Here is a 24,309-nt window from a genome sequence, read left to right on the forward strand (position 1 = left end):
TGGCAAAAAATCTTACAATCTTATATTGCCTAAGCTCTGATAATGCAGACAGCAGTACTGCACATTATGATTCTCTTATGCAAACTGGAGTACCCCAGATGAAGTTCTAACTATCTGCAGATCCCCTCAGTGTCTCCCTTAAGTGTATTGTACACCTATTCCAAAAAGGCCTATGCTTTTAAACCCATAACTACTAACACACATAGGTGTTTGTGTGTGTGTGTGTGTGTGTGTGTGTGTATTTTCACACACTATAGTTTCCAAATGTAAATGTTTTATTTTCTTTTCTTTGTTTGATATAGGATTTTAACTTTTCAAGCTGTAGGCTCTGTTTCTCAGTTCTACTTTTAAATACTCTAGGAACCACAAGTAAGCCACAGACTGAGAGCAAAGATCTCTAATGGGGTGATACGGCACTATAAGGTCAATAAGATAAGATGGAGTCTGATTATTCAAGACTATATGTAAGGAGCAGAATTTTAAATTTGATTTTAGATTTAACGGGGAGCCCGTGAAGAGAAACCCATATAGAATAAATATGCTCTTGGGTGCCGGTTTAGCTTTAGTGGGCTGAGCAGGTGACCATATGCCGTATGGCTAAGAGTGGCTGGCCTGGGTTCGAATAGGACCTTTGGCCCTTTGCTTCATGTCTTCCCAGCTCTCCCTCCGATTTCTTGTCAGTCTCTACTGTCCCTATCAAAAAAAGAAAAAAAAAATACTAAAAAGGATAAATGTGTTCTCTCTTTCTAGAGATAAATGTGAAGTCATGCCGGCTTGTTGCAAATGTGTTCTCTCTTTCTAGAGATAAATGTGAAGTCATGCCGGCTTGTTGCCCGGATCAACAAGGTCCGTGTCAGGTGTTGAGGAACCAGGGCACCCTGATGAGAAGTGGGCTACTGGAACAAGAAGGCATTGGTAGGCAAGAGACGAAAATGGGGCGTTGTTGGAATGCTACTATGCAAGTAACCCCGGCGAAAGGCGCTACACGAATAGGATGGAATCTTCAATATACAACATCCACATTGAGCTACTAGTTGTTTCACAGTCGGAGTTTCAACATTCAGAAGAAGGGATTGTACTCACAGCTAGAGATTGACAAGGCACAACACACATGCTACAGCAAGGGTGAGCCAGGAAGACATCCGAGATTGGGTACAGGTCAGGCATCATAGCAGCTAAGATGAACAGGCACATGGGTCAATACATGACTGGGACACAGAAAGGGATTGGCAAGAATACCAGATGTGCAAAACACCAACGACTGGTAGACTAGGACCCTCAAGCTCCCACGCCTCTGGTAGAGGACCCGAGCTTGAAGCATATTAAGGGGGAGTTATCTAATTGTGTGTGTGTGTGTGTGTGTGTGTGTGTGTGTGTGTGTGTGTGTGTGTGTGTGTGTGTGTGTGTGTGTATTTCACAGTTCGGGTCAGTTCGATACTTTGGTTATATGGTTATATATTTTTTCAATACAAAAAAAAATGTTCATGCCTTTTTTCATTTGTAATTTATTAAAATTATAAATATTTCTTTTAACTCAAAATTACAGTTTTTAAATTAAATGTTGCTGAAACATCAAAATAATAAAATAAAAAAATTCTGATGGAGAGTTTATTACAGAGAAATGGCTCTTTCCAAAACAAAAGCTATACTATACGCTTCTTCTGGGGTATTCTCAGAAGCATATTAAACATATCAGGTCCCCATAAGGAGAATCATGTGCTAACGGCTGTCTAAATGACTCGGGTAAAGTTTGTAGCATGCGTGCTTGTTTTTGTCTGCTTCCACTTGTCTTTGCACTAGGATGCTGTCGGAGTAAATGTGCAGTCATATTCGTTGTGTTCCCACTAGTGCTGTCAGCGTTAATCTCGTTGAAACGGCGTTAACGCCACAATACGGCAAATCTCCGTTAATGAGCTACCGCGGATCGCCCCGTGCATGGGGCTGGACGGCCAACATGTTAACGAGCAAACTGCGCTAACACACTAGTTCCCACCCATGTAATTGAGCATTGCATGGCACATCCAACATACTGTTTTACTTTAGTCCATGACGCGCTTACCTTCAGGGTCATACGTCATATGAAAACCAAAATAGTTCCAAACGCCAGATCTGAATGAGGGTGGGGGAGGTTCAATTTGCCATGTTGCAAGGAGAGCTTAACTTCTGTCTCGCTAGCTTGCCCTGCGCTCAGTGAATCTGCATTCGACTACTCCGCCTAGGCTGCACTGTCGAGCGCAGATCCACTGAGCGCTCAACACAGACAGCATCGTCAGAAGGAATGTTGATAAAATAAATTAAAAATTTTGTATTGTTTGATACATATGCCGAACTGAAAGCACTGTATCGAACGGTTCAATATCGATACGAGTATCGTTGCACCCCTAATATATATGTATATATGTATATGTGTATATATATATATATGTATATGTGTATATTTATATATATATGTATATATATATGTGTATATGTATATATATATGTATATATATATATGTATATGTATGTATATGTATATGTGTATATATGTATATGTGTATATATATATATATATATATATATATATATATATGTATATGTATATATATGTATGTGTATATATGTGTATATATATGTATATGTATATGTATATATATGTATGTGTATATATGTGTATATATATGTATATGTATATATATGTATGTGTATATATGTATATGTGTATATATATATATATGTATATGTGTATATATATATGTATATGTGTATATATGTATGTATGTATGTGTATATATGTGTATATATATGTATATGTATATATATGTATGTGTATATATGTATGTATATGTGTATATATGTATGTATGTATGTGTATATATGTGTATACTGTATACATATATGACACATATATATATATACATATACATACATATATATACACATATACATATATATATATATACACATATACATAATACACATACATATATATACATATACATATATATACACATATATACACATACATACATACATATATACACATATACATATATATATACACATATACATACGATATATATATACACATACATATATATACATATACACCATATATATACACATATATACACATACATACATACATATATACACATATACATACATATATACACATACATATATATACATATACATATATACACATATATACACATACATACATATATATATACACATATACATATATATATATAACACATATACATATATACACATACATATAGTACTCACACACACGAGTGCTTGGCTACAAGTTGAACAGCGACAAGGGGCAGTACCCTCCATGGAGAAGGAGGCTAGAGGACAAGATCAAAGTAGCACGGAGGGAGGTTAGCCAACTAACAGAGTTGCAGAAAGGTGCGACAAATAAGGTGCCTAAGAAATACAGCAAGCTGTCCATACCTGAGGCCTTGGAAACTGCCAAGCAAAGACTCACAGCCTTGGCCAGCCGCTTGAGGAGGTACACCAGAGAGATAGAAGGCAGGAGAATAAACCAGCTGTTCTCCACAGAACCAGCAAAGGTGTACTCTCAGTGGCAAGGGAACAATAAGAGAACAGCACCACCAAGGCTGGAGACGGAGCAATACTGGAAGAGCATATGGGAGAAGGACGCAACCCATAACGGCAATGCTCAGCGGCTAGTGGATCTGAGGGCAGACCACAGCGACCTCCCTGAACAGGGTCCAGTAACCATCACAGTGGCAGATATCCAAGAAAGGGTCTCCAGTATGAAGAGTTGGACAGCACCAGGGCCCGACATGGTTCACGCCTACTGGCTGAAGAAGCTGACTGCACTCCACGAGCATCTGGCAGCACAAATGAACCAGCTGCTAGTTAACGAGAGACACCCGGAATGGCTAACCGAAGGTCGGACGGTCCTGATCCCCAAGGACCCCAAGAAGGGACCGGTCCCCTCCAACTACCGACCAATAACCTGCCTCAGTACTACATGGAAGCTCCTGTCAGGCATCATATCGGCTAAGATGAACAGGCACATGGGTCAATACATGAGCGGGACACAGAAAGGAATTGGCAAGAATACCAGAGGCTCAAAACACCAGCTACTGGTAGTCAGAACAGTCAGCCGAGACTGCAAGACCAGACTGACCAACCTGTGCACTGCCTGGATTGATTACAAGAAGGCCTATGACTCAATGCCCCACAGCTGGATACTGGAATGCCTAGAATTGTACAAGATCAATGGGACCCTAAGAGCCTTCATCAGGAACTCAATGGGGATGTGGTGTACAACACTAGAGGCCAACTCCAAGCCCATAGCACAAGTCACCATCAAGTGCAGGATCTACCAAGGAGATGCTCTGTCCCCACTGCTGTTCTGCATAGGCCTGAACCCCCTCAGTGAGATCATTAACAAGACTGGCTACGGATACCGACTACGGAACGGAGCAGTTGTCAGCCACCTCCTGTACATGGATGACATCAAGCTGTATGCCAAGAGTGAACGAGACATCGATTCACTGATCCACACTACCAGGCTATACAGCAATGACATTGGAATGTCGTTCGGACTGGAGAAGTGTAGTCGGATGGTAACAAAGAGAGGGAAGGTAGTCAGAACTGAGGGCATTGAACTACCAGAAGGCAACATTGCAGACATAGAGGACAGTTACAAGTACCTGGGGATCCCGCAGGCAAATGGGAACCATGAAGAGGCCGCTAGAAAAGCTGCAACCACCAAGTACCTGCAGAGGGTCAGGCAAGTCCTGAGGAGTCAGCTGAATGGTAAGAACAAGATCCGGGCCATCAACACGTACGCCCTGCCCGTGATCAGGTACCCTGCTGGGGTAATAGGCTGGCCAAAGGAGGAGATAGAAGCCACTGACATAAAGACAAGAAAGCTCCTTACCATGCATGGAGGATTTCACCCCACGTCCAGCACCCTGAGGCTGTACGCTAAGCGGAAGGAAGGGGGCCGGGGACTGGTGAGTGTCAGCACCACAGTCCAGGATGAGACAACGAACATCCAAGAATACACTGGGAAGATGGCCCCAACTGACCGAGTGCTCAGTGAATACCTCAGGCAGCAGAAACCCAAGAAAGAGGAGGGAGACGAGGAACCATCATGGAAGGACAGGCCCCTGCACGGTATGTACCACAGGCAGATAGAGGAGGTGGCTGATATCCAGAAATCCTACCAGTGGCTGGACAAAGCTGGACTGAAAGACAGCACAGAGGCACTAATCATGGAAGCACAAGAACAAGCTCTGAGCACAAGATCCATAGAGGCTGGGGTCTATCACACCAGGCAAGACCCCAGGTGCAGGCTGTGTAAAGATGCCCCAGAGACAATCCAGCAAATAACAGCAGGGTGCAAGATGCTAGCAGGCAAGGCATACATGGAACGCCATAACCAAGTGACCGGCATAGTGTACAGGAACATCTATGCCGGTCACTTGGTTATGGCGTTCCATGTATGTGTATGTGTATGTATGTATGTATGTATATATGTATATATACGTATATATATGTATATACATATACTGTATATATGTATATACATATATATATGTACATATACAGTAACAAAAGTGTTGTTTTAAAATGTGCTAATGCAGCGGTCCCCAACCTTTTTTGCGCCATGGACCGGTTTATGCCCGACAATATTTTCATGGACCGGCCTTTAAGGTGTCGCGGATAAATACAACAAAATTAATCTAGTAACGGTACCGAAAAAAAGAAAATTTATTCATAAAACACGTGAAAAGATCAAGGAAAACCGAGTAAACGATAAAAACGATAACAAAATAACGCTGAAAACCGATAAAAACCCTGAAAACTATACATTTCACACCTGAGCCTCAACTCTCGCGGCCTGGTACCAAACGACTCAGGGACCGGTACCGATCCGAGACCCGGGGGTTGGGGACCGCTGTGCTAATGAATAAATTCGACTTGCCTTTAAATTCTGCACTGGTCCCGTTTCAAGTCAAAAGGCAATTACATTGAAGTAGCCTATTATTGAAAATCACATGTAAATTTGCCTTGTTAGGCTTAAAGATTTCAGTGGAATATGACACCCTTTTTTCTTTAACACCCATGTCATGAAATGTATTTAATTTTATGAGGCAATGTAATTCTTGTTTTCTTTCTGCGTACCTACCAACTTCCCTAATCCTTCTCCCTTGGCTGTTAAAGTGTTTACCTAACCTTTCAGGACATTACATCATCCCGCGAGAGCAGTGGCAACAAACAGCTCATTAACAGTCTCATTAAACAGAGATTTTCCAACCTAGGGAGTTAAGATTGTTGTGAAGTCAAGTTCATTCAGACTTTACTTTATTACAGTATTTCTGAGGTAAGCTGTGTGATTATATATGTATACAATCTGTATACTCAATCAAGCTATTGTTTGTAGAAACACATATCAGATTTATTATATTTGGATTCCATACACACCCCTTAATGTTTTATACCAAATTTATAATGAAAAATATGCTGGATAATACATTGCCATGTTTTTTTCAATTTAAGTATCTCTGCAATTTATGCCACAGATAAAGATGGATGTATTTAACTGAAATGTGTCCCTCGTATCTGAGCTCGGTTAGCATTTGTCAAAACAAACATATTGTTTCTGAGATCAACACCTTACATCTACGTGTGCCATAAATGTGTGGTGAAAAGTTTATGCACTTCAGGATTCAATTAAATCTGAAGTTGATTCAGATCAAGTGTTAAATAACCAAGAAACACAACATAAAGCAACCCCAAGGTTTCAAGCTTTAACTACATGGAAAACCAGTGAAAAGTAACACTATTCTCCAGTACTTTGATGTTATACTGTAAGTGGCTGTATGCCATTTTTTTTTCAGAACCCAGCTATGAAGGGAGGTGTCATAAATCAGTGTAATCCTAGTGCTAATTCCTAGCCTAGACAAATGAGAGTTTCATCATGTAGGGGATCCTAGTGTAAAATCTTTGCTTAATAAAACGTATAGAATGACGTCAGAATGGTTTGAAGTTCAGGTCCAGCGCTGCTCGTCAACATGGTGCTGGTGGAAAGTTTGCTACTGCTGCTTCTAGCATCCACATGCATTAATACTCTGATGGATATACAGTGGTATGCAAAAGTTTGAGCACCTCTGATAATTTTCATGATTTTTCTTCATAAATCATTGGTTGTTTGGATCAGCAATTTCATTTAAATATATCATATAGTAGACAAACACAATAATATTTTAGAAGTGAAATGAAGTTTCTAGGATTTACAGAAAATGTGCAATAGTTACTTAAACTAAATTTGGGCGCCCTTATCATTTTATTGATTTAAATAGCTTTAGCACTAATTATTGGAACACAAAATTTGTTTGGTAAGCTCACTAACCCTTGACCTACATACACAGGTCAATCCAATAATGAGAAAGGGTATTTAAGGTGGCCAGTTGCAAGTTTTTCTCCTCTTTGCATCTTCTCTGAAGAGTGGCAACATGGGAGCCTCAAAACAACTCTCAAATGACCTGAAAACAAAGATTGTTCCATCATAGGGGAAGGATACCAAAAGCTATCTCAGAGATTTCAGCTGTCAGTTTCCACTGTGAGGAATGTAGTGAGGAAATGGAAGACCACAGGCACAGTTCTGTTTAAGGCCCAAAGTGGCAGGCCAGGGAAAATCTCAGACAAGCAAAGGCAAAGGATGGTGAGAACAGTCAGAGTCAACCCACATACCAGCTCCAAAGACCTACAACATCATTTTGCTGCAGATGGTGTCACTTTGCATTGTTCAAATATTCAGCGCACTTTGCACAAGGAGATGCTGTATGGGTGAGTGATGCAGAAGAAGCCCTTTCTGCGCACATGCCACAAACAGTGTCTCTTGAGATATGCTAAAGCACATTTGGACAAGCCAGCTTCATTTTGGAATAAGGTGCCGTGGACTGATGAAACAAAAATTGAGTTATTTGGACATAACAAGAGGCGGTATGCATGGCAGAAACAGAACACAGCATCCCAAGAAAAACACCTGCTACCCACAGTAAAATTTGGTGGGGGTTCTATCATGCTATGGGGCTGTGTGGCCAGTGCAGGTACTGGGAATCTTGTTAAAGTTGAGGGTCGCATGGATTCCAGTAAATATCAGCAGATTCTTGAGAACAATGTTCAAGAATCAGTCACAAAGTTGAAGTTGCGCCAGGGCTGGATATTTCAACAAGACAATGGCCCTAAACACTGCTCAAAATCTACTAAGGCATTCATGCAGAGAAACAAGTACAACGTTCTGGAGTGGCCATCTCAGTCCCCAGACCTGAATATTATTGAAAATCTATGGTGTCACTTAAAGCAGGCCATCCATGCTCGGAAACCACCAAACCTGACTGAACTGGAGATGTTTTGTAAGGAAGAGTGGTCCAAAATACCTTCAACCAGAATCCAAAGTCTCATTGGAAGCTATAGGAAACATTTAGAGGCTGTTATTTCTGCAAAAGGAGGATCTACTAAATATTGATGTAATTTTTCTGTTGGGGTGCCCAAATTTATGCACCTGCCTAATTTCATTTAGGTAACCATTGCACACTTTCTGTAAATCCTATAAACTTCATTTGACTTCTCAAATATCATTGTGTTCGAAATTGCTGATCCAAACAACCAATGATTTATGAAGAAAAATCGTGAAAATTTTCAGGGGTGCCCAAACTTCTGCATACCACTGTATCAGAGAGCAACTTGGGGTTAGTGCCTCAAGGACATTTGGCATGCAGACTGTAGCAGATGGGGATCAAAACACCAACCTTCCAATTATTAGCAGACCTGCTCTACCTCCTGAGCCAAAGCCACCCATTTGAAATTGTTGTACCAAAAGTATATGAATATTGTTGAAGAGCACAAAGAAGTCTTATATGGAACTGTGAGTTTGCAGCTGGAAATCAAAGGGATAATGTTGAAATGTGAATGTGTATGCCTCACATGCCAGAAGACAAAGAGGAATTCTGGTGTTAAGTCGATGCAGTGGTAGAGTTATCTAGGTGTGCCTTAAAATGCACTCCTAGATAGATTGATAAACCCTGGGATAAATAGGATAAGTAGTTTTGTGTTACTTGTGTTGAAGTTGTTGTTTGTGTAGCTACTAAGGCTGGTAGGTCTAAATATCCCACCTGAAAGTTCTTTCACGTACAAGGACGAGGGGAGCAAGTAAATCAGTTCTCAGGGTGCAGAGACTGAGCAGGTCTTAAATACACCATTTATTCCCAAGAATGAAGAAATTCAGAATTACAAACACAATTTTAAAAGGACCTTTATGCAATAAAAACATTTTCAGTATGCTAAAATCCCTGCCGACAGCAATAAATATACACTATGCAAAAAAAAAAATAAAAATACCACTGTCTGGCCACGCTCGGGCAAATGTTTCTTATCTTTAAAACCAGGATAGAAATTCCTCTTCTGAGGGACAGACCACGCCAGCCAGAAAACCAAGGAGGAACCTCCTGTCTCAGCCCTGTTTCTTCCTAATGGGCGCGTCGCCACACAGCCCAGCTGCACTCCACACTTGGGCTCTCGATTACTGCAAACACGGCTGCCTCAGGGCACGCCCACACTTCAACAATTGCCTGCTATTGTCCGCCCAGTCAACAGTGGATTAAAATAATATCATGCAACAACACTAAAACATGCAACATAAATATCAGGGTAAAACCATGCAAATAAAATCAGTACTGTATGCACGAATATATTACAATCAAAACAACAAAAACCCTAAAACGAACACAAATTTCCACTGTGTGACATCTGCACTGTGTTCAATGCCCTGAACACAAACAAAAAGTAGGCTTTATTATAAAGCCACTCCTCCACTATTTACCTACCATATTTTTTGGACCATAAGGCGCACTGGATTATAAGGCGCACTGTTGATGAATGGGTCTGTTTATAAGGCGCATTCAGTGAAACAAAGCAGTCAGATAAGTCAAACTTATCCGCTGAATTCAAAGGCAATGTATGATGTAGTTACCTGTCAATATCTACAGGGGAGATTAAAATATTAATGAAAGTAAAGGGAGAGTTTGGCAAAACAGCTGAGTTACATGTAATAAATTGAGATATTTCCATAGATCTCAAAGTGTTGCTGAGCCTGTACCTGTTCAACTTGCCTGTTTTATGGACCATTGGTTTATATACAATGTGCATGTGCCAGAAACAAGCTGCTGCCCTTAGAACCTACAGCTCCAGTCACTTTTAATGGGGTACGACACGCTGTCAGGGGCAGAAATGACACTTTGTTATGAGACTGAAGTAAGTGCAGCTTTCAGTGGCAATATCTGACAGTGGCCACAAGGCAGCAATAATAAAAATGTTTGATGCACATATTGATTCACAGGTGAGGAGCTTTATGACAGAGCAGTGTGAGATTAAAAGAGTAAGATCATTTTAATTTGAAACCTTTTAATTTATGGCAAGGCATGAAGTGTTTGCCTTGCTTGTCCTGATGTAACTGCCACTTGTATATATGAATAGCTGATTGGGAATTAGAAAAAGAAGGGAGCCAAGACATGTGAAAACAGTCAGGACAATCAGGGGGAGAGGACATGAAAGAAAAAAAAAACCTTTAATGTAAAACAGGGAGTAATCAAAATAGACTAATAGACTAATATGAATGCTAACACTTAGGATTTAAAGATAAGGAAATGCAAATGGACCGAGGTGTAAACACCAGTGTTGGGACTAACGCGTTATTAAGTAACGCGTTACAGTAACTACGTTATTATTGTGGTAACGAGCACGGTGGCTAGTTATTATGCCAAAACCAGGAACGCGTTACTCGTTACTGGGATTTAGATAGGTTCGTTATTCGTTACTTTGTGTGGTGGCTATCGCGGAGCTTCCACAGATTCAATAACATTAGCAAGTGGTGGAAGCCAGCAGGTGGATGAAGGAAAAGGGAGGCAAGAGAAGAGACCCGAAGCGGCCGCTGGTCCGCGAGTGTCAGGTGAACTGAACTTCAGGTAAGAAGTTATGACCTGCAGTCCATCTGGGTCAGATATAAACCAAGTTTAGGTAGAGTTTATTTTCGTTATGCTGACTTTTTCGTACTGCGTGCTAGCTAGCATGACGGGGTTTCTATACAGCTGGGTGGGTGCTATGTTACTGATGTTGAACTTTATTTTGTTCATAAGGTTAAATATTAGAGTTGCCAACCGTCCCATAATCGTCTCGTATTCAGAGAAAATATTACGCGTTTCGTATTGAGGTGAAAAGGAACACAGTTTGTCCCGGACTTCAGCTACAATGAAAAAGACACAAAGCTGAAGTTATTCTGTGTTTACGCTGCACAGCTGCCTCTTCTTCTCTCATTCTCTCCCCCTCCCTCTCCTGTTGCTACTTCAATCATGAAACTGATCAATGATCAGCTGATCGGCTTTTCTCTCTTGTTTATTTATCACCCACTTTGCGCCAGAAAGAGGAAACCAGCGGATGTCGCGCTAAACAACAGCAGCACGTTTAAGCTTGATCAGCTGTTGTTAGAATTTATTTAATATTAATTTCTAGTATCAGCTGATGTTTGCTGGAGCCACAGCTGTAAAGCTGCTGGTCATGATACGGTTTGGATATGTGGTGAGGGGGAAACATGAAGATGAAACCAGGAGATGTCCTTACTGAATCATCAGAGCTGTGATGGAGAAACAGGTTTACCTTTTAGGTGACATGAATGAGTTGAAGGGAAGTTATGAACTGTTTCTGAGAGATAAATAACACCAGGATCCTTTTCTAAGTAGCTGACAGCTGGTAACTGTGCAGGGGCGGGTCTAGCAAAGTGTTGCCAGGGGGCAGGTAGGGCATTAACAGGGAAAGGGGGGCACAAGGAAATACTTTCTTATTCTCATTTAAAATGTCTAGCTTTTAATAAATAATTATCTGAATCTTACAACAAATGATTGATAGACTGATACATATATACCATCAGAACAGTGAACATCACTGTCACAACAGTGTTTATTTTCATTCAAAGGCTTTATGATTTTTCCTATAATGGTGGGCCGGTCTCTAATCAAATTCTCCGGGCCAATTTTCTGTCCCAGTCCAGCCCTGTATGCAGCTCATCTGCAGTCTGGTGTTACCTACATCTTCCTATTCGGAAGGCAGAATTTCCGAGTTCTGAGTACAATCGAAAGCACCACGACTGCAGTTTTTGTGTTGGATGTAAAAAGCAGGCTAGGATAGAATCAGACGTGGGATTTCTCTCGTGGAAGTGTGCACATTATTTTTTCCTTTCTATTGGTAGGTGGCACAGTGCACTTGTGGCAAGTAAGCAAGCTAGAAGACTGGCAATCTTGCTGGATATCCAGTTACGAAAGCAACACATTAACAAGAGGATTCTGAGTAAAACCAAAGTTACTTTCCCTAGTAACTAGTTACTCTGAAAGTAACGAGTAACTTGAAGTAACTGAGTTACTTTTGATAGAAGTAACTAGTAATGTAACTAAGTTACTAATTTAAAGTAACTTACCCAACACTGGTAAACACAAAACAAGAGTGAAGGATCCGCAAACAGACACACAGGGATGTTGACTGCAACTCTAATGCCAATCAAAAACTATTCACTAAAATAGCCAAAAACAGAAACCAGATTCAGCAATGCTACAATGCAATCAAATCAGTCAAACCATAGAACAATGAAAAAAATTAAAACAGGAATCCAAAATTTCAAACATTAGAACAGAAAAACTAAACAGAAAACTAAAACTTGAATATATTAATTAAGATATTAAAACAGGATAGAAGGAGCACTTTGAACCTTCACAGGTGATATTAAGATATACTGATAAACTGAATTTTACTGAAATATCAGAGAACAAAGGCTACCTAAGAAGATAGAGCACAGAGAATTATAGAAGATTAACAGAGGGTTATCTAATGGAATTTTTGAACTCAGCTGTTGAGAAAAACACCACCTTTGTGCAATCTGCATATTTTATAATAAGTGGTTTCATTGGCATACCTAATATTAGATATTATTTCGTCTTTCTATGTTTTATTTACATTTTTTCAGTGGTGGGGAACACTTTAGTGATGATTGTAATAATTTTGGATCGTATGTTGAGAAGTCCTAAATATATCGCAGTTTTTAATCTTGCATTTACACAGACCTGTTAAGTAGCTCTGCTTTGGTGCCAAAGGTTGTTGACATTTCTCTGTTTAACCATTATTATATCTCTTACAACATCTGCTTGACTTTCATGTTTTTCTGCTTTACTTTAATTTCAATGCAGGCTTTTAATCTGGTTGTATTGTCCTTTGACAGAGTCATGGCTATCATGTACCCGCTGCACTATCAAATGAGAGTGACCCAAAAGCTCATTTTGTCTTTGATTGCTTTTGGCCAAAATTCTTATACTCATTGCAGTTGGCCTTCTCACAAGACTTTCTTTTTGTAAGTCTGTTGTTATTCAGAGCTACTATTGTGATCATGGTCCTATGTATCGTCTTGGCTGCAATGATGTTACCCCCAATCGTGCAATTGCTGGTTTGGCACTAGTTATAATTCTTGGGTTTCCACTGGCATTTATCGTGGGAAGTTACTGCTGTATCGGTTATTCTTTGTCAAAAATTTCTACATTTAGGGAAAGAGTGAAAGCTTTTAAAGCCTGCACAGGTCACCTTTCATTAGTGGTAATTTATTTCCTTCCTATTATATTTGTGTATGTTTTTTGGCCTGTAATACATCCAAATGCAAGGATCATAAACCTTTCTATGACCAGTGTCATGCCTCCCATGTTAAACCCAATAATCTATGTTCTTCAGACACAGGAGATCAAAGAATCATTGAGAAGACTGTTGAAAGCTAGAGCGCAGGCTAAATTGGAAGTGTTTAGACTTAAACCTTTGTAGTTCCCGATTTCTATTCTTTCATTCTATTTTTTTTTCTTTTTAAGTTGAATATGTAGGCGAAGTATTTCATACACAGTATTGCAGTCTTTTATGCATCAAGATTTCATTTGGAACAATAAACAATATAACTACTTTATTCACCGAAAAGCAAAATGATCTAAAACGTTAGTGTGAGAATAAAAATTGACAAAAGACAACAACAGCCAAAAACTGTAATAATGGACATTTATTCTTGCAAGGAAGCAAAAGCACCAAATACAAGGTTTCATATTAGATTTTGTCAATTCCACCCTCCTTTGCCTTAAAACCCTCACAAAATAAAAATTTCTTTCTACGGGCTTCTCACAGGTACAGTTATGAGTGTGTGTACTGTAGTGAGTAGATATTGAGTAGATAATTGAGTAGTATAATGAGATCACGAGTAGACATTTTTTTGCAACTTGGGTGTACTTCCAGGCACCGAATGTACTGAGTTTATCCTTGACTATAATGTAGCTCACGCTAGTTAGAACATTGTATAACATTTGTTTTTACCCATCAGTTAAGCACAAAAATCTAAAATGTAACTAAATAAATAAATAAATAAATAAATAAAATAAAAAATTTGGGACTGTATAAAACTGATGATATAAAATGGGAAACTTCCCCTGAGTGTAAATACAAATGAAAATCCAAAAAGTTTAATGTTCTTTGGCTATATTTTTGTGGGTGTTCTATATCATATAAATGCTTCAAATTCAGTTTTCAAAGTCATAGCATTCAATTCCCTATATTTATTTATTTATTTTTTAAATAAAACATTCAAACACTCACACACACCCTCATACATCTTCTGACATTCAAGAAGTATGAAGTTTAATGTTGGTATCGGCACGACACAATTCTTGCTGGCTGCCTCTCAAAATGTTTGTGAAATGATTTGTTTTCTTTCTGACTTTATGGATATTGGGTATTTGTTATGGAAACAAACATGATTAAGCAAGTAAGTCTGTGTGAGAGGATTTGAGAATTATTTTCATCATACTAAAATAATTATAAAAAACATACTTGAGGATATGTCATCTTATTTACTCCTTAAAATTGTACATTTTCAAACTGGCTTACGTGTGCATACGTGTGCATATATATATACTTGCAATTTTAAGAAAAAGGATGCTATGGCTTAATCGCATATTGTAAATATCAAATTAACAGTGAATAATATATACCGGTTTTGGAGCAAAATATGTAGCCATAAAGAAAGAATCTTTTTCAAGAGAGGCCTTGCCAAATTGAGCATTTAGCAAGATGATGCCAAATCACATTCTACCAGTATTGTAACAGCATCGCTACAGAGAACTACAAGTCCAGTTATTAAACGCTCCTTAACTAATTAAAACATTTGGTACAGTATAAAATGTAAGATATGACAAAAGAAGCCCTGAACTCAAATCCATTTTTGAAATTTCTGAAAAAAAAAAAAAAATAAATAAATAAATATATATATATATATATATATATATATATATATATATATATATATATATATGGGAATTTCTGTTGTCTTCTTATTATTAGTAGTTATTGGTTTGAATAATCAGGTCACTGAACTGAATTTAATGTACATTTTACACACCATGCAAATATTGTGGGAAAAACAGGTTGCAGAATACACTCATGGGATCATGCCTGAAGATAAACATTGAGGGGATCTGCAAACAGTTAAAGCATGCAAGAGCTTCATCATCTGGTGTACTGCATGTGCATAACAAAACCCAGTCAGCCAGTGCTGCCACCTGTCTCATCAGCACTTGGGCAATATAAGCTTGGCAGAAATCTTACAATGGACTTTTTTAACTCTGCACTTGGGAAAAATATCACTTTTTTTCGTCCTGCATTTTTCATTATAAGTGGATTTATTGGCATTCCTAATATAAAATATTATTATGCCTTTCTGTTTTTTGTTTATATTATTTCTGTACTGGCAAACACAGCTGTCATGGCCACAATATATTTGGATCACAATCTAAGAACACCGAAATATATTGCAGTTTTCAATCTTGCATTGGTTGATCTGTTAGGTAACTCTGCCATGGTGCCAAAGGTTCTCGATATCTTTTTGTTTAATCACCCCCACATTTCCTATAATGACTGCTTGACATTTCTGTTTTTCTGCTATATATTCCTTTCATTGCAAGCTCTAAATCTGGTTGCACTGTCATATGACAGAGTTATGGCGATCGTTTACCCACTGCATTATCAACTGAAGGTGACTCACAAGCTCATGTTCTGTTTAATTGCCTCTTTCTGGGTATCGGCCATTACCTTTATACTAATTGCAATTGGCCTTCTTACAAGGCTTTCCTTCTGTGAATCAGTTGTTATTAAAAGCTATTTCTGTGACCATGGTCAGATGTACCGACTTGCATGCAATGATTATACACCCAGCTATGTAATTGCTAAGATTTTGCCAGCTCTTATTCTTTGGCTTCCTCTTACAATTGTTTTGTTGAGTTATTTGTGTATCTGCTATGCTTTAGCTAAAGTAGCCACAGTTCGAGAAAGAACGAAGGGCTTTAAAACCTGCACAGCTCATCTTTCATTAGTGGCAATCTATTTCCTTCCAATATTAATCACATTTACTCTAGGTGCAAACATAGAGCCAAATGCCAGAATCATAAACCTGTCTCTGACCTCAGTCTTTCCTCCAATGCTGAACCCTATCATATATGTTCTTCAGACACGAGAAATCAAAGAATCTCTGAGAAAGTTGTTAAGAATCATAAAACATTACAAAATTAGAAAGGTCAAATGAAAAAAGTGTAAACTTCCTTTTTTCATTTTAGTCTTTTGAGTTAGTGTTTTTATTATTTAAGGAATGACTATGAAATTAAAAAAGGCTCATATGTTGCAGTACTTTGAAACAGAACAGAAGTGGTACATTCAATATTCACAGTGCAAATTGTGGTTGATTTTAAAACACATCACCTAGCAAAGAGGTAGATTTTTTTTTTTTTTTTTGAGGATTTGGAAGGTATGTTTCTGTGCATCACATATCTCTGTCTTCAAAAATGTTGTATTTGTGTTTTGCCCTATAATAGAAGAAAATGACAATACATATGTTGCAAATAATCAGGGATACATCATATTTCCATTTTAAAAGGAGTGTTTTCAAATTCAGTTCCTGTGCATCAAGTTATGTTAATGTCTCCTGTCAGGGACAACTTGAACTCTTCTGAATTTAATGATGAGCAATTTTTTGTGTACTTGACATTATCTTTTTGAGCCTATATAGTTTTTGAATTTCGGACTTTGCTTAATATTGTGTGAACGCAATATTAGCGTGGGCCTTGAGCCAGCTGTATACCTCTAATACTTTATTAGGGCCAGCATAGAGAAACAGGCAGCTACACATCACTCATTCACAACTATGGCCAGTTTATACAGACAGTTTATACACATACACACAGTTTATACAGTGCTAGTTACTTTTAAATGTACGGAAAAAAAAAAACCCTGGAAAGAACTCATGCACATAGAAACCCCACATTGAAAGGTCCCATCTGAGGCTCAAACCATCACCTGGTGACAGTGTCAGTGACGACTTTGGTCAAATGTAGGAGTTGCTTTTTAAAAATGTAACTGCAGTATATATTTATTGTTTGAAATATATTTATTGTTGTTCAAACAGGTATGCATAAAAGCACTTTTTTCTGTGTTACACTTTGTTGTTGTACTTTGTTCTGTCAGCTGTCCTTAAAATTGTAACTGTAAAAATACACTGCCTGTTTTATTGTCTGCTCTGAGAATGTCAGTACATTTTTGTTTCTTTGTCTTCCAGCTTGTAAATAATTATGTATGTTAATCAAAAAGTTAATAGTGATTAGAAGATTTTTGATCAATTTTATAGCCAGGATTGATCAGGTGACCCTAGGCCGTTCCTTCGTTGTGCTGCAAAAGGCCTTAGCAACTGGGGGCCTTCTCATGATGCACTGAATGTTATTCTTCACTCACCTCTCCTACTCTGTACACCACCCATATCATTTATTATGATTAATTTCTGGCTCCTCTACACAGTATGTATTTTGTAGTCTCTCTCTCCCCTCAACACTAACTGGTCGCGACAAATGGCTGCCCCTCCCTGAGCCTGGAGGTTTCTGCCCGTTAAAAAGGAGTTTTTCCTTACCACTGGTGCTGAGTGCTTGTTCACAGGGGCTCGTCTGATTCTTGGGGCTTCTCTGTCTTAATGTATAGTATACAGTATTAATAATAATAATAATAATAATAATAATAATAATGGATTGCATTTATATAGCACTTCTCGAGACTCTCAAAGCACTTTACAATTCCACTATCAGAATCAGAATCAGAAAGGGTTTATTGCCAAATGTTGAGCAGGTTTACAACATTAGGAAATTGCTGCAGTACTTAGTGCAAAACATACTGTCAGATAACGCTTAAATAAACATTAAAAATAAAAATTAAAAGTGCTAAGTAGATAGATATATACATGAGTGCAGGTGGTGATCAGTGCCAAACACGGAATGATGCAGTAAACACAGTGTAGGGTCATGTGTTAGTGGTGGGAACAGTCATATGGTTATTGTTCATGGGTCCAACAGCAGAGGGGAAGAAACTGTTCTTATGGCGAGAGGTTCTAGTGTGAATGGATCGGAGCCTCCTGCCTGAAGGGAGCAGGTCAAACAGACTGTGTCCAGGGTGAGAAGGGTCAGCTGTGATCCGAGCTGCACGCCCCAGTGTCCTGGAGGTGTACAGGTCCTGCAGAGATGGGAGTCTGCAGCCAATCACCTTCTCAGAAGAGCGCACAACACGCTGCAGTCTCTGTTTGTCCCTGATAGTTGCTCCAGCGTACCACACGGTGATGGAGGAGGTGAGGATGGACTCGATGATTGCAGTGTAGAATTGCATCATCGTCTGTGTTGGCAGGTTGAATTTCTTCAGCTGCCTCAGGAAGTACATCCTCTGCTGGCCTTTCTTTATGACAGAGGTGATGGTGGGCTCCCACTTCAGGTCCTGGATGATGGTGGTACCCAGGAAGCGGAATGAATCCACAGAGGTGATGAGGGTGTCAGTTAGGATGATGGGAGGGAGTGGGGCTGTGTGCTTCCTGAAGTCCACAATAATCTCCACTGTCTTCTGGGCATTCAGCACCAGGTTGTTGTGGCTGCACCAGGACACCAGACGTTCAACCTCCCTCCTGTAGGCATACTCATCCCCGTCCGAGATGAGTCCAATAACGGTGGTGTCATCTGCAAACTTGATTAGCTTGACAGACTGGTGGGTGGAGGTGCAGCAGTTAGTATACAGGGAGAAGAGCAGAGGAGAAAGAACACAGCCCTGAGGGGAGCCGGTGCTGATGGTCTGGGAGTCCGAGACCTTCTTTCCCAGCCTCACATGCTGCTTCCTGTCCGTCAGGAAGTCAGTGATCCACCGGCAGATGGGATCAGGCACATTCATCTGGGAAAGCTTGCCTTGGAGATGGTCTGGAAGGATGGTGTTGAAGGCAGAGCTGAAGTCCACAAACAGGATCCTGGCGTAGGTTCCTGGGGAGTCCAGATGCTGCAGGATGAAGTGTAGAGCCATGTTGATTGCATCGTCTACAGACCTGTTGGCTCTGTATGCAAACTGCAGGAGGTCCAGGAGGGGGGCTGTGAGGGTCTTGAGGGAGGAGAGAACCAGGCGCTCAAATGACTTCATGACCACAGATGTCAGAGCCACAGGTCTATAGTCATTTAGTCCAGTGATCCTTGGTTTCTTGGGGACAGGGATTATGGTAGAGGACTTGAAGCAGGCAGGCACATGACATGCCTGCAGTGAGGAGTTGAAAATGCCAGAAAACACTGGGGCCAGCTCGTTTGCACAGTGTCTGAGGGTGGCAGGAGACACACCGTCTAGGCCAGGAGCTTTTCGAGCATTCAGACTCTTAAACTGCTTCCTCACATCTGCTTCATGAATATGAAGGGTTGTAGTGGGAGAAGGTGGTGTGAAATCCTCTTTGGTGTGGGGTGTGGAGGGGGGTGTTGTAGGTGAAGTGTTTGATGGTGGTGATGGCTCTATGGAGGGGGGAGAGGTGGGGGAATGAGTGTCCAAAGTGTCTCTATTGTTGGGGCTGTTGGAGGTGTGAAGGCTGCTTGATGGCTCGTCAAAACGGCAGTAACAGTCGTTAAGGGTGTTGGCTAAGAGCAAGTCATCAGTGGAGTGGGGGGTTTTAGGCTTGTAGTTGGTGATATTCCTAAAACTTTTCCACACAGAGGCTGAGTCATTCTCTGAGATCTGCTGCTGCATCTTCTCAGAGTACTGATGTTTAGCAATGTCCACTTCTTTAGTGAACCTGTACTTGGCCTCTCTGTAGCAGTCCCTGTCTCCACTTCTGAACACCTTTCTCTTTTCCAGCCACAGCTTTTTGAGTTTAGCAGTAAACCAGGGTTTGTCATTGTTATAACTCACCCTGGTGCGTGATGGCACAATGCTGTCCTCACAGAAGTGGATATAGGAGGTGACAGTGTCCGTAAACTCGTCCAAGCTGTTAGAAGCATCCTTCATTGTGTCCCAGTCTGTAGACTCCAAACACGTGCAAAGCTCCTCCACAGACTCGTTGCTCCACAGTTTTTTAGTCCTCACGACAGGTTTGGAGAGATTCAGCCTCTGTCTGTATGCGGGGATCAGGTGAATCATGATGTGGTCAGAAAGTCCGAGTGAAGCACGGGGCACTGCGCTAGGCCACGCTGATCGTGCTGTAACAGTGGTCCAATATCCTCTCCTCTCTGGTTGGGCATTTAATATACTGCTTGTATTTGGGAAGCTCTTGGCTCAGATTGGCTTTGTTAAAGTCCCCAAGAGCAATAATGAGAGAGTCTGGGAATGCCCACTCTATGTGCAGTATCTGCCCCGCGAGGGCCCACTGAGCTGCCTGCACATCCGCATCTAGCGGGATGTAAACAGCGGCCAAGAGGAATGAAGCAAACTCCCGCGGAAAATAAAATGGTTTGCAGTGTATAAAAAGGTATTCCAGAGAGGAAGAGCAGTGCTGAGCAATCACTGTTACATCTGTGACACTATTAATGTAGAAGCAGACGCCTCCACCTGCGGTCTTACCAGAGAGAGAGGCCTGCCGGTCCGTGCGCAGCAGATGAAAACCCTCCAACTTGAGCGGGCAGTCTGGGATGTCCTCACAGAGCCACGACTCCGTAAAACATAAGTCACAGGAGGAGGCAAAGTTTCTGTTCATACTTCTCATCAGGGCCAGCTCATCCATCTTGTTCCAGAGTGAGCGTTGGAAAGGAAGATCCCAGGAAGAGCAGTTCACAGTCCGCGTCTCCTCAGATGCACGAGTGCGCCGGCTCGCTTTCCTCTCCTTCGGCGTCTCACTTTCCTGATCAAGGTCTGTAGTAAATCTGCCGCAGATGCGACAAATATTGGAATTAAATCCACAGGTGTTGTAGTCCTGTAGTTAAGAAGTTCTTCTCTGGTGTAAGAATATCCAGAGGAGTACCCAGACACACAAGTTATGCACAAAAACAAAACAGAAGTAACACACTGAAGTACCAGGGCATCCATACGCGGCGCCATCTTGGTTTCAAAGGCCTATTCATTCACTCTCACATTCACACACTGATGGAGGCAAGCTACAGTTATAGCCACAGCTGCCGTCCCAGAAGCAAGGCTTCCATATCGCACCATCGGCCCCTCTGGCTATTACCAGTAGGCGGTAGGTGAAGTGTCTTGCCAAAGGACAAAACGACCAAGACGAACAGAGCTGAGCAAACTGTCCGGCAACCTTCCGGTTACAAGATGAGCTTCCCAACCCCCTGAACCACGATTACCCCCATGGTTCAGAGAAATATAATACACTCCTTCCCGTACCACTGTGCTGGAGCATGATGTCGATATAGGGGACCACCCTCCAATCAAACAGCACGACTACGGGGTGAATCCCACTAAACATGCTCTTTTCCAGACAGGAGTTTCTTATCTGCTGGAAAATGGTCTTGTTGTTCCTAGCTCTAGTGCATGGAGTTCCCCATGACTCCTAGTGCCTAAAGCGGATAAAACCCCGCCGTTTTGTATGGATTTTCTGAAGGTGAACAGCGGGACCAAACCTGACTCCTATTCTCTTCCCAGTATGGAAGATTGTGTCGATAGGGTTGGTTCGGCAAAGTTTGTTACTAAACTGAACTTGTTGAAGGGCTATTGGCAAGCTCCTCTAACAACACGTATTGCCGACATCTCTGTTGGCCCTGATTTTGCACATCCTTTCAAATTAGAGGTAGATGCCAGTGCCAACGAAGCAGGTGCTTGGGTGCTAACAATGAAAGTCAAGGTCAAATGGTTAGCCAACCTAGGTATTCATGTCCCCCAATGCCTGGTATATTGTTATGAAGTGAAGAAAATCCATAAAAATTCCTGGATAATATAGTGTTCACTGATTTTCACATTTGGTATGACGTTGACTGTGACCCAGTTTTCATCACAATGAAATCAGCTCAAGCTTTTATTGGTATCTACCAGAGGTGGGACCAAGTCATTGTTTTGCAAGTCTCAAGTAAGTCTCAAGTCTTTATCCTCAAGTCTCAAGTCAAGTCTCAAGTAATGTCAGGCAAGTCAGAGTCGAGTCTCAAGTCACTGGTGTAAAAGTCCGAGTCAAGTCTCAAGTCTGAAACTTTGAATTTCAAGTCCTTTCGAGTCTTTAAAAAAAAAAAAAAAAAGCATGTTGCAGTTATGCTAAATGTAAATATTAGACCATGTAATTTTAAAATCTGTGTTTTTCTCAACACATGACAAAATAGTGAACTTAGAAAATATACACAAATTGTAAAATTGCACCTCTTTAAAATGCAGCTCAATTAAACCTAGCTCCAAGAATAATTTTCACCGACGGTTCTGAGATAAGCTGCATGTTATTCTTGGATGCGGTTGTAGGACCGGTGTTCCAGATCTACTGGCGTTTAGATCAACTGGCGTTGGTCGAACAGATGTGTGGCAGTCTTGCGTTTCAGTAGCTCCTACCGACAAACCAGCAAAAAAAAAGCCAAATGTGTCATCTGTGACACTTGTGAGGTTATCTCAAACACACTCCGTCAGTCTTGATGCTGTTGAACAACAAAATGTTTAAAAATGTGGCGAGTTTACCTGGTGATATCCTCGTGCGCCACGCGATCGCGAAAACAGCAAACAAGTAACACCACGCCGTTGTTGTTCACGGGACAGCAAGAGTAAACGATCGGGAGACTCTTGTCGTCGTTATCGTTCCCCTCGCACGGTTTATTTCTCCGAATTCAGCGTTTTTGCTTCACAACTACAGCGTGCAGTTTACTTTGTGCACTAACATGGAGTCGAGTCAACCAGCGCCACCTCTGGCCAAGTGCCACAGCCTACAGCCAGATCAACCTGTGACACACATCTGCACCACGTTTGAATTCGTGTCATGCACATTTGTACCTTTCAATTGTGTCTGTTTGTGCGTCATGCAAATAAACCTTTGGAAAGAATGAAATGATATCATATATTCCTTATTGGCCTACATTTGTACAAAATTCCAAATTATATACACAAAGTCATAGAAATCACCACTCCAATTGGTCATCATGATTTTAATATTCTCTTTTTCCATAACAATGAAATACACCTTGGACAAATATGACACATCAATATTTCATTAGTGTTGTCACATCACATCCTGTAAGCATCGTCTGTCTGTGTCTTTTCCCTGAAAATGAATATTTCCAGCCAATATAGGCAATTCATCAACATGGCTGGAGTTATATACAGTCTGTATAAGTGTGGTTAATCTAATGAAGATTTGTAAGGAGACGGCAGTTACTGTGAATTCACAGCAGTTACACAGTGATTAGTAATAAACAGCCAGTGAGAGTGAGTGGATATGACTGTTCCCACCACTAACACATGACCATAGCCCACTACTAGATTAACTTGTGACACATCTGCACCTGCTGCTATGATCACATTGAGTAGAGGCTGAGTGGCTGCACTTACCCCTGGTACATCCAAATCTACCCACAAACATGTTGAAAGATGCAATGCCAGAAATGTGGATTGTCAACACTGAAAACAATCAGTAAGCAAAGACAACAGGGATCATTTGTTTCTGTGTATTTAGCACCCACAACATTTATAGTCGCCTTCTGCACAGGGGAAGTCCACACACACCGTGTGGTACCACTTTCCACAGAAGGTGCAATCTGCAAGATTGAATGAGATTGTCAGGGTCATTGTCTGACTGTTTATTACTAATCACTGTGTAACTGCTGTACATTCACAGTAACTGCCATCTCCTTATAAATGTTTATTAGATTGACCACACTTATGCAGACTGTATATCACAACCAACTCTAACATGTTTGTTTGCAGAGGGAAGACACAGACAGACTACGCTAACGACATGTGATGTTACAACACTGGTGAAAT

General features: G+C 40.6%; 1 protein-coding gene and 1 pseudogene across 1 annotated transcript; both read left to right on the forward strand.

The window, feature by feature from the left end:
- Nucleotides 1-12,909: 12,909 nt before the first annotated feature.
- Nucleotides 12,910-13,884, forward strand: LOC146624316 (olfactory receptor 1F1-like; annotated as a pseudogene).
- A 1,822-nt stretch (nucleotides 13,885-15,706) lies between these two features.
- Nucleotides 15,707-16,678, forward strand: LOC146624317 (olfactory receptor 1E16-like). The gene has a single exon (XM_085363848.1). It carries the CDS (start codon nucleotides 15,707-15,709, stop codon nucleotides 16,676-16,678), a length of 972 nt encoding a protein of 323 aa, XP_085219974.1.
- The last annotated feature ends 7,631 nt before the right edge of the window (nucleotides 16,679-24,309 follow it).

Source organism: Diplotaxodon limnothrissa, linkage group LG10 (assembly GCF_057381915.1).
Source record: "Diplotaxodon limnothrissa isolate DT_005_m linkage group LG10, D_limnothrissa_male_GT1.1, whole genome shotgun sequence".
Taxonomy (NCBI): Eukaryota; Metazoa; Chordata; class Actinopteri; order Cichliformes; family Cichlidae; genus Diplotaxodon; species Diplotaxodon limnothrissa.

Bases quoted from the DNA above. Each gene is read 5' to 3' on its own strand.
- LOC146624317 (XM_085363848.1), top strand. From the start codon at position 15,707: ATGGACTTTTTTAACTCTGCACTTGGGAAAAATATCACTTTTTTTCGT.